This window comes from Tupaia chinensis, unplaced genomic scaffold (assembly GCF_000334495.1).
Source record: "Tupaia chinensis unplaced genomic scaffold, TupChi_1.0 Scaffold000180_1, whole genome shotgun sequence".
Taxonomy (NCBI): Eukaryota; Metazoa; Chordata; class Mammalia; order Scandentia; family Tupaiidae; genus Tupaia; species Tupaia belangeri.
The window spans coordinates 1,477,228-1,488,344 of NW_006159655.1; the positions used below are offsets into that span (position 1 = coordinate 1,477,228).

The window sequence follows — 11,117 nt, forward strand, 5'->3', positions numbered from 1 at the left end:
CTGCTGGCTCCCAAGACTAAGCAAATTTTTCAGAGGCCAATACCTGAATCATTATTGAGAACCTATATGGAACTATAACATGGCTTTCTTCACATAGAAAGTGAAGAAACTATATGGTATCTCTGATTTATACCTGTATTGCTTAAGCTGTATGAGACTCCATGATTTTTAAAAGTTGGTTGACATCTCTCAAAACTAGTTTTTAAAATTCTTGTAACTTGAAAATGTTTTTGGGGTCAGCTAGGTGGCATGGTGGTTAAAGCAGCTGGATCCCACATGGCCATTGGTATGATTTGAGTTCCAGAGCTGGAGACATGAAAACATGTCAAGCACATGTGCATGGGTCCAAAATTCTGAGAGGAGAACGAGAAGGGATTATGGCATGGCCATTCTCCCTGGGGGGTAATTTGTCTCTCTCTTTCTCTGGCAAGGGCATGTGCCCTATAGCAAAAATGTAGAAAAATAAACAAACGAAGAGGATATTCTCTAGAAAGTCTCTTCCAACCATGGTTTTGTATCAGATATGGCTCCAGGACATATTCTGTGGAAAAGTATGGTTATTTCTCACAGTTTAATAATCTTTAGCTTTATTCAGGCTAAATCATCAATTTTTTTTTTCTCTACACTGTTTTTAGACTTACACAAAACTTCAGCAAGTACCATATTTTAAATTACTAGCTTCTAAAACTTCTACCAAAAGTACATTAGTATTTCTTCATATTTATCTTTTCGATTTTTTTTTTTTTAAGAGAGAGAGATATTTTTGCTACAGGGAGTATACACTCACTGGAGAGACAGAGAGACAGACATCATCTCCCCTAGTGGGGATGGCCATGCCACAATCCCTTCTCTTCTATTCTCCCCTTGGGATTTTGACCTTCTCTGCTATTCTCGCCTTGGGATTTTGGGCACAGACACACACGCACCTGGTGTTTTAAGCCACCAGGTCTGGGACTTGAACTGCGGTTGATTACATGGGAGTCTAGTGATGTAACCAACACATCTGCTGGTCCCTCTTTATATTTATCCTAAAACGACCCTTATTAAACCTCAAGAGATACATTTCTTTTTTAAAAAAAGAATAATTAATTTAATTTATTCATTATTATTTTTAAATTTGGTATATGGTATGTGTGTTCCAGGGAGAGAGAGAGAGAGAGAGAGAGAGAGAAAGAAAGTAGCCAGATCTGGGACTTGAACTGTGGTTACCATGTGGGAGTCCAGTGACTTAACCACCATGCCACCTGCTGGCCCCCAAGAGAAGCCTTTCTTTTCTGTTATTCCATATGCATATAAAATTCAGGTACAGGGGTTGGTCCTATGGCCTAGTAGTTAGGGGAACCAGATTTCACATGACTGATCATGGTTTAAGTCCTGTCAAAGTGGCTTGAAAAACATGCTGGGCACGCGTGCATGTGTGTCTCAAATCCTGACAGAATGGAGAAATGGAGGAAAAGAAATTGTAGCATGACCACACTTCAATGGGGAGGGAGGTGCTTTCTCCCTCTGCCTCTCTCTGTGTGTCTCTGGCAAGCACATGCACCCACTGGCAAATTAAACATAATTTTTAAAAAATCCGTTTATAGATTCATTCCAATTCAGGACAGAGAGGAGGCTTAGACATCTTTGACTGGCGGGGGGGGGGGGGGGGGGGGGTAGCAGGTAGAGAGAAGATAGTCTTTGTAGTCACAGGATATTCTTGAACGTTAGCTCCTCACTTGTGAACATGGGTATCCTGTGCCTCACAAAGGTTGTCAAGAAGAGTAAATGTAATAATATTAAGAAATTGTGAATAATGATCTATGCTCAAGAAGGTTAGTTCTCTCTCTCCCCTAATTTTACAGAGTTCTGAGAAAGCATGGTAACATGCTGTGTAGTAGAGCCGAGACAGGGTTATTCCTTCTATTCTGTATTTCTCTTGGTCCACGTTGTCCACTCTGAAGAATACTGGTGGTTTCCCAGTGTGAGCATGATGTCTGAGTAGTGAATAGTGGCCAGACCTCAGGGTGGCGAGAACAGAGGCTAAGCTTTCTTCTTACAGGATATCACAGTCTTAGAGAGCAGAAAGCACAATCTATTCTAGAAAAGTCTAGAGAGCCCATTCTGAGGAACCTACTATATGAATGATGTGGTGATGGAGTGGGAGGAGCAGACCCTCCTGGAAGCTTCCAGCTCCCTAGTGGTCAATGTCCTTCCTGAGTCATGAAAACATCATCTGGGGAACACTGGCCACCACAAATTGCCACAAGAAGGGACCAACAGTTAGCATAATGGCTATGTCGCTGGACTCCCACGTAGTCGACTGCGGTTCGTGTCCCGGACCCGGTGGCTTAAAACTCACGCCGGGTGCATGTGCGTGTGTGCCCAAGATCCTGAGAGGAGAATGGAGGAGAAGGGATTGCGGCATGGCCATTCCTCCTGGGGGGTGATTTCTCGCTTTCTGACTCTCTGTCTCTCTCTCTGTCTGTCTAGTGAGTGCACGCGCCCTATAGCAAAAACCTCTAAAAAAACCCAAAAACCAAAACAAACAAACAAAAAAACAAATTGCCACAAGAGCAAAGAGAAAACATGCCAAATGCTTGTACAGAAACAGCCCATATTGTGGTTAGAAATGGCTCCAGGGCAGGAGGGAGGGAATCAATGGAAAGAAAAAAGCAAAATGTTTAATGGACGCAAACATGGAAAATTATCTTTTGGTATTTATGTGTATGTTAATATCTTTGACTGGACTAATACGCAGTATAAGTAAGAATGTGCAGTAAGTAAATGTTCAAAAAAATTAAAATAAATATTTAAATTGTAAAAATTAAAAAAACAAAAACTGGCTCCAGAGACAGACCACCTGGGCTTTACCAGCTGTGTGCAATTGGCCTAGTTACATAATCTCTATGGGCTTCACTGTCTTCACATCTAAAACCAAATTACAGTAGGACTGACCCTTTTAAGGTTATTGCAAATTTCAAATGATATATTCCATTTAAATATTCTAAAAAGCCTGGCATATAACAAATGTTGTTATAAATCTATGAATGTTGGCTATTAATACTTTTGTATCTCTTTCTTCCTCTAGTTGCTTCCACAACACCTACAACTCCCAATTGTAAAATCTAATTCGTCAACAGCTAAGAGGACATGTCAGTTTTTCTATATTTCTGCATAGCATATGTGTGTGTGTGTATATCTGCACACATATTGTGTTAGTATGCAAATAGGATATTAACCAGCGTGTACCAATGAGGAGATAATTATGTAGGATATTGACAATACCAAAGTGTACCCTCTACCTTCAAATAAGCTGCCTCTTCATGCTGCAATTTAGTACCAATACTGGCAAGATAGACTAAGTTACTATTTTTAGCTTTGCACATTTTTCTTTTTCTCAGCTCTAAGTTTTTCTTAGGTTCTTTTCTCTAGCACTTGATTTGCTCCAGCAAAATATCTTTTGTTTGTAGGTTTAAGGTATATGTTTTGTGGCTTTCAAATTATTTTTGAAAACATGGTATAATTTACTGTGACAAAGGACAAAGAAACAACATACTCTACAACACTGTGTAAGGAATGAGATTATTTAAAACTCTTACAAAGTTTCAGGAAAATGACTTAATTAACATGTTAACATTTACGGAGAGGGAGTACATGTAAATTGAGAAATTAGATATTCTACCCAATATTATCATCAGCTCTCTGAAAATACTTCCATAGTGATCTCATTGGGCTGGTAGTGGTCAGGGAAAGAAAAGTCCTGGAACTGTAATATTTAAAATACTGCTTCAAAAGGCCAACAGAACCTCTCTTGTATTGAGAGATCCAATATTTGCATGGGAAAATCTTAAACACATTCTTGGATTTTCCCTCTGTGCCCACCAAACTGCTATGCCAAGTTTCTAATAAAAGGATAACTCAGTTTGCTACTTCCCTTTCTCATAGCACTAACAATGAGAGTCCTTAGACTTACGTAAAATAAAACCTCTCAGCGTAAATGATAGTGACATCAGACAATTACTGCTGCCTTCATTAATGCCATCACTGAGTCTATATGGTCATTGAACTCCGGGGAGGCCTGGGCGTCTTGAGCTCAGCCATGACATCCCATCTTCTCTCATCTCCATTCTCTGAGCTAAATGTCAATGTTGTTTGGACCAGTTGTTGCTTAGATGCCTAACCAATGTTTATTGTCTGACTAACTAGATCTGTTCCTCTCCATTTCTACCAATGTCTGAGAGTAGACAGGGCAAACATTCTATGTGGCTTGGAGACAGTGACTCTGTTTGTGAACAGCAGTTCTTCTAGGATCACTGTTCTGTTTTAATGAGTTTATATTTGTCCTCAAGAGATCAAGGATCAAGCAATACTACATTTATTATGTTATCATGATATAGTTTATAGCATCTCTACATGGTAGTTGCTATAAACTATTGTAACAGCTATCCCTGGAAGAAAACAAACCCAACAAACAGGCTCTGGGAAATGGAAGTGAGCCACTCAGGTTCCAAGAATGAAGTAACACTTTCTGTACAGGCCTAAATTTCCCACCTTCTACATAATTTTTTAAAAAATTATTTTATTTAACTTTATTTATTATGTATTCATTTGCTTATTTAAATTTGACCAGAGAGGGACAGAGTGAGAGAGAGAGAGGAAGAGAAAGTGAGAAAGCAAGCCACCAGGTCCAGGACTAGAACCATGGTCAGCCATGTGGGAATCCAGCGCCTTTAACCACCATACCACCTACCGGCCCCTCCACCTTCTACATAATTTTTAAAATTAACTTTTAAAATATTATAGAATCAATTTCCTATTTTTGTTGTTGTTTTCCCCATTTCTAATGTCACAGGGAACATATACTTGCCAGAGAGAGAGAGAGAGATAGCAAGAAATAATCCCCCAGGGTGGATGTCAATACAATCCCTTCTCCTCCGTTCCCCTCTAGGGATTTGGGGAACACATGCACATGTGACCAGTGAGAGTTTGAAGCCAACTGGTCCAGGACTCAAACTGCGGTTGACTACCTGAGAGTTTGAAGACATAACTATTATGACATCTGGTGGTATCCTATTAATTACTTTTTAAATGTCAAATATTAATCTTATCTATGGGAAGAAACAGGAATTCAGTTAAAGTTGCAAAGGGTTGGAGGAAGCCCAACCAGCGAGTGCTCAGGGAAGGCATGTGGGAAATGGGGAAATTATTTATTATGTATTCATTTGCTTATTTAAATTTGACCAGAGAGGGACAGAGTGAGAGAGAGAGAGGAAGAGAAAGTGAGAAAGCAAGCCACCAGGTCCAGGACTAGAACCATGGTCAGCCATGTGGGAATCCAGCGCCTTTAACCACCATACCACCTACCGGCCCCTCCACCTTCTACATAATTTTTAAAATTAACTTTTAAAATATTATAGAATCAATTTCCTATTTTTGTTGTTGTTTTCCCCATTTCTAATGTCACAGGGAACATATACTTGCCAGAGAGAGAGAGACAGAGAGAGACAACACCCCCAGTGGAGCATAGTAACACTGTAATCCTCTCGTCTATTTCCCCTTTCCTTTTTGGATATGCATATACACATATGTTTGGGTTATTTTTCAAGCTACTTGGGCCAGAATTTGAACCATAATTGACTGTGTGAGGTCCAGCTCTCTATGCACAATATTTAGCCACTGCGCCACAGGGCTGGCCCACTATTCCACTTTTATGGTGAGTAAGTGCACAGATGAAAAATGGCTTGCCTAATGCCATGTGGCAGGTTCTCCCGGGAATTCATAAGTTCGTATCCTACATTTGTACCCCACAGGCACTCCACTCTGCTGTGGGGTACAAATGTTGGGGTTGAGAACATTCTAGCTGAGGACAAAAGTCCTCAATACTCAGCCTCACCATCAAACAAGCAATTCCTTGTGATGGAAGAGAAGGTAGGCTATTAGCTCTAGAAAGCGTGTGCTTGTTTTTAATAACAACATCCTTTGAGAATTTAGTGAAAATCGAGGATTTTTTTTTCTCTAGAAAAATACACACCAATGGGGACCAGCAGGTGGCGTGGTGGTTAAGGTGCTGAACACTCCCACATAGCCAACCACGGTTCAAGTCCTGGTCCTGGTGGCTTGCTTTCCCACTTTCTCTCTCTCTCTCTCTCTCTGTCTGTCTTGCTCTGGTCAAATTAAAATAAATGAATGGCTAAATTTAAAAAAATTTTAAAAAGAATAAAAAAAAAAAAGAAAGAAAAATACGCACCAATATAGCAATATACAAGGTTTTGCCCACAATCTTATCCTGCCTGGGATTGACATATAGCTTTCTGGATTCTAAAAATTCCTGTAGTAGAGAAGGAGTTTTAAGTATTAAGAAATTCTTTCAAAATTCCTGACTTAAAAGAATGACTTAAAAGTATTTTATCATGTTCTTTGTGTTTTTTTCTAACTCTAGGGTGTAACTATCTAGATGCTTCACTACTTTGGTCAAGAGATATGCTAACAGCAGCAATCTTATCAGGCAGTGGAAACTTCCGAGTGTCATTTCAGACTTCTTTCTCTTTTCTTAGATGCCAGCTGTGGAATTTAATCTTTTAAGGAGAAGGTGCTTAACTGAAGGGCTTGGTGATAGTTCAGAGGATTTCTTTTCCTGACCAAGGTGTCTTTACGCTATTTCTCAGGAGTTTAAAATGGTAAGTACTATCTTTAGATTGTCTGTTTTTAGAGGTACAATTCTTCTATCAAGTGCCAACATTACCTATGAAGCGATTTGTTGATATAAAGACGTATAAATGGGCACACATATATACATTTTTAAATATATAGGCAAAAAGTAAGGAACTGAGTTACTCAGATGTTATACCTACAAAGTCTGGTACTTCTCCATGTAGTAAATCATGGCATACATTTTCTATGTTAGCATACTTGGTATCACCAGAGAGAATGGTGGGAAAGGGAAAAAAATCACCATTCTTGAAAGTGCATATAACTACTGGTAGGTGTTCCACAATACAAAGGGACTTCAGAAAGTTCATTGGAAAGTGAAATTAAAGTATGAGTTTATTTTGGTACCAAAAAATAGAATGTATGTATAGTTTTTCCTAATACACATTTTCTACAAACTTTTTCAAGACTCTTCTTTGTTCTCAGGAGCCTTGTTTTCTTTCACTTCTTCTTCTTCTTTTTTTGCCTTAAAGGGTGCATGTGTGTGTGTGTGAGAGAGAGAGAGAGAGAAAGAGAGAGAACAAGAAATTACCCCCCCAGAGGGGATGGCCATGCCATAATCCCTTCTCCTTCAGTCTCCTTAGGATTTGGGGCACGCATGCATGCACACCTGGAATGATTTTCAAGCCCCTGGGTCTGGGACTGGAACCTCATGGTTGGCCATGTGGAATCCATTGCCTTAACCTGTATACTACCAGCTGGCCTGAGAGCCTCTTTTCTTAATCCAACCACATAGCAGGCCACTGAGAAGCAAAAATTTTTCCTTGTTTCATCTTAAATACAGTAATTATCAGTAAAGGAAAAGAAACATGCCCAGCATCCTAGGTAATTTACATAATAAGCTGAGTTCATGCTCTCTCCCTCCTGACTAATCCATGTTACCTGCACACTATGGGTAATGTCTGGTAGTAACTGCTTTATGAGAGGCTTAATTGTCCAACTTTCGCAAGACAGAGCCACAAGTAGAATCCAAAGACTGAAGAGATCCAGTTGTCCTAAGGGTTTTTTGTCTTGAGCTCTTTACCCAAAATGGACTTGATGATAACATCTAGCTCTGAACCCTCCTCAGGACTGCCCAGCACCAAGAAAACAGCACCATCTGGTAAAGATGACATCATAAAAATTATCCAGGAAAGTTCTTGGATTCCTGCTTCCAGACCCTCATGTTGCCACATTCCTGACTTACAAATGTTTAAAAGTCCTACTTGCCCCTCAATCTTGAATCTGGTACTTTGAGTGTCTCGGACTCTACTGCTGTCCTGGTTGATATCTCCCATAATAAAGCCTTCCTCTAAACAAACTCTTGTCTCAGAAACTGGCTCACTGCATGACAAATGATAAGGCTCTGTCCATACGTTTGTCCAGTCATGCTGTCATCTGACCAATTCTAGATGCTGCCCCCTAATGAGACAGCTACTATCTGTGAATGTATTGTAGACACTTACTTGGGAACTTGTGTTCCTGGCTGAGAGCTAGTAAGCGTTTCAATTCTGTAGAGGAAAAACAAAACAAAACAAAACAATTAAACATTAAAGTACTAAAACTGAAGTCCTGTAAGAATTACTGTGAATAATTGAGAAGTTAAGGAAACATTTAGACTTACGAATGAACTGATTTTAAACTGACCTTCCTCGTCTATTACGTAGCTTGATGCTATTCCATCAGTGTCTGTTACATCACAAGAATAAATGCCCAAGTCATCCGTCCCAAGGTCTTTGAAAGTCATTTTCGTCCTTCAGAAGAAGACATTTTCTTAGAAATGAGGCTGTGCAAGCCTGCGTTTTGCCTTGTCCCTAGGCAAATGCATGTGCTACTGCCTTTATTTGGAAGACTTGTCCTCTCCCTCTAAAGCTTGCTCATTCTTAATGTCTCGGGACATTTTCCCTGGGAAGAATTTCCTGCCCTTGTCCTAGGGGTTGACAGTGATGGAGAGGACAGTCTAATACCAATCTCTCACCCCAAACTACACTGCATATTAACACACACCCTGCATAAAGATACTAAGCTGGTCAGCCCTAGCTGGGAATCCTGGGCTTCTCCCCCACAGGGCAGAACCGGCTGCTGGTTACTCTGGGTGCTCCTGCGTCAGCCCCTGCATTCCCTTTCCCTAAACTATATAATGTATTTGATGTTCAGACCCTTTCTCCCTGCTGCATAATTGCTGTATCTTCAGGAACAGGATCTGCATTTCACTATTATATCTCCCAGCACCCAGTATCTTGCCTTGCATATAATGTGGAGCATGAATTAAGAAATAGTGGAGGGTAAGAGGGAGGGAAGGAAGTAAAATATATAGAAAGGGGAAGAGGGGGAAGAAGTAAAATATACAGAAAACATAAAAAATAAATTTTAAAAAAGAGGCAGGAAAACTACTTCTCGATCAGCACTGGTTTGTAGGTTCTCTTTCATTTTCCTGACAAAAAAATCAGCTCTACAAATTGTTGCAGTAGCACAAAAAATAAGGGTTAAATTGTGAGAAAAAAATAAGGAAATAGATCAATGGTCTAGTACACCGTGCTTTCTAACGTTAGTGAGTTAGCACTAGTAAGTGTCTAAAATCAGCCAAACATTTAAATATTATGTGCACAAACTGGAAGAAAAATGAGTTTGATTGTCTCTTCTTTGACCAAATATGTTTTACTGCAAAATTTTTGAAAAGTGTTTTGTGAGGATTCCTATTTTTAAGGTTTATATTGGTTATGAGTTTTTATAATACTGGGTATAAAATATTTGTGATTTCATCCATTTATTCCAAGTAGTTTAAGTACAAAGCAAAGAGAGTACTTTATGCTCTAGAGTGAAAAGAAAACCCATATTTCACTGGAAACAGTCCTTACTTGTTGCCTTTGCTTTCGACTTCTACTCGTGGGGAGTCCTCAGTGGATACGTAGTCTTTGGACCAGGTGAACTCTGACTGCGGAGACATCTGATCACATTCGAAATTCAACGAGATGACTCCATCATCATCCACATGGACAACAACCTCTTTGGTTCCTAGAAGATCAGAAAGAAGGCATTGATGTTTTATGGTAGAAATCAACCAGATAAAAATTGGTGAACCTTGGTGTCCTTTACTTTAGCCTTAAAGCAGGACACTGAGCCTGGGGCAAGGGAGATGCCTCGACTGTTCATTGTGAATGGACAGTCCTGTTCTACAACTCACTTTACACTCTCACATAGAATTAGATGAATGTGTCACATTTCTTTGTTAAAGTCCACACCATGGACAGAATAGTTTGTCCAGGTCTGAAAAAAAATGTGTTGACCTGGGTGATGGTACAGTTATGGGAGTGAATAGATTGTAATAAGGAAACAAGGCAACCTTGGGAAGAAGGAATATTGAGTGATTCTGACTCACGACTTTGCTTCAGTAATGCCCACACCCAATCAATCATCAGGAAAGGATAGGAAGAGACAAAGAGACCAAAAGGGAGAAAGTAGAGAGAGTAAGAATAGCTTATATCTAGGCCAGCAGGTGTCATGGTGGTTAAGGTGCTGGACTCTCACATGGCTGACCACAATTCAAGCCCTGGATCTGGTTGTTCGATTTCTCAACCATCACCCTCTCTGTCTCTCTCTCTCTCTAGTGAGTGCATGTACCTATAGCAAATTAAAATAAAAATAAGAAATAAAATTGAATTAATAATTTTTAATAAAACAATAGCCATATTTATATGTTCAACATTGGTAAGTCATTTCAGAATGAAGATGTATATGTAAACTGGTTCTGCTGATCATACAATTATAAATCAATTTAAAGATAACTCTTAAGGTTAGAATGATAGCAACATTTAAATAACAGCTATTGAATTGTATGAAAATTTAAATAAAAATGATTTTCAAGAGACCCAGATGTTTCAAGATTAGTTTTTGGATTTTTTTTCCTCTTAAATTCTTGCTACAGGGCACTGTGTGCCCGTTGCATGCTGCAATCCTTTCTCCATGTTCCTCTTGGAATTTTGGGCATGCATGCACAAGCACCCAGCATGTTTTTTCAAGTTACAGGGTCTGAGACTTGAACCATACAGTTGGCCTGTGGGATCAAACTGCCTTAACCATCATGCCACCACTTAGTTTGGTCTTTGGATTTTAAAAGAAACAATTCAATTAGTGTTCAGTTAGTGCTCTGCTCAAATTTGTACTCATTCAGTTGATAGTCTAAATTTAGTTTGTTTCAGTACATTAGGAAAAATATATTTAATACCAGAAAAGTACAGCTTTATTTATTTAATTTATTTGTTATCGTTATTTATTTTTTAGGTTGACCAGAAAGAGACAGAGAGACAGAGAGAGAAAGGGAAAGTGAGAAAGCAATGCACCAGGAATCACGGCTGGCCATGTGGGTACTGAGTGCCTTAACCACCATGCCACCTGCCAGCCCCAGCTTTATATATATATATATATATATTTTTTTTTTTTTTAGATGT

The 11,117-nt window shown here is 39.3% G+C and overlaps 1 protein-coding gene across 2 annotated transcripts in view; it reads right to left on the minus strand.

Moving 5' to 3' along the window:
• MYOM1 (myomesin 1) overlaps nucleotides 1–11,117 on the minus strand; it is a 176,755-nt gene that overhangs the window by 31,135 nt on the left and 134,503 nt on the right. For both annotated transcript variants that reach the window (XM_006146486.3, XM_006146485.3), the window contains 3 exons: nucleotides 9,528–9,684; nucleotides 8,317–8,423; nucleotides 8,136–8,180 (listed from right to left, as the gene is read on the minus strand). In XM_006146486.3, the coding sequence (XP_006146548.1) occupies nucleotides 8,136–8,180; nucleotides 8,317–8,423; nucleotides 9,528–9,684 (309 nt within the window). The remainder of the gene's footprint in view (nucleotides 1–8,135; nucleotides 8,181–8,316; nucleotides 8,424–9,527; nucleotides 9,685–11,117) is intronic.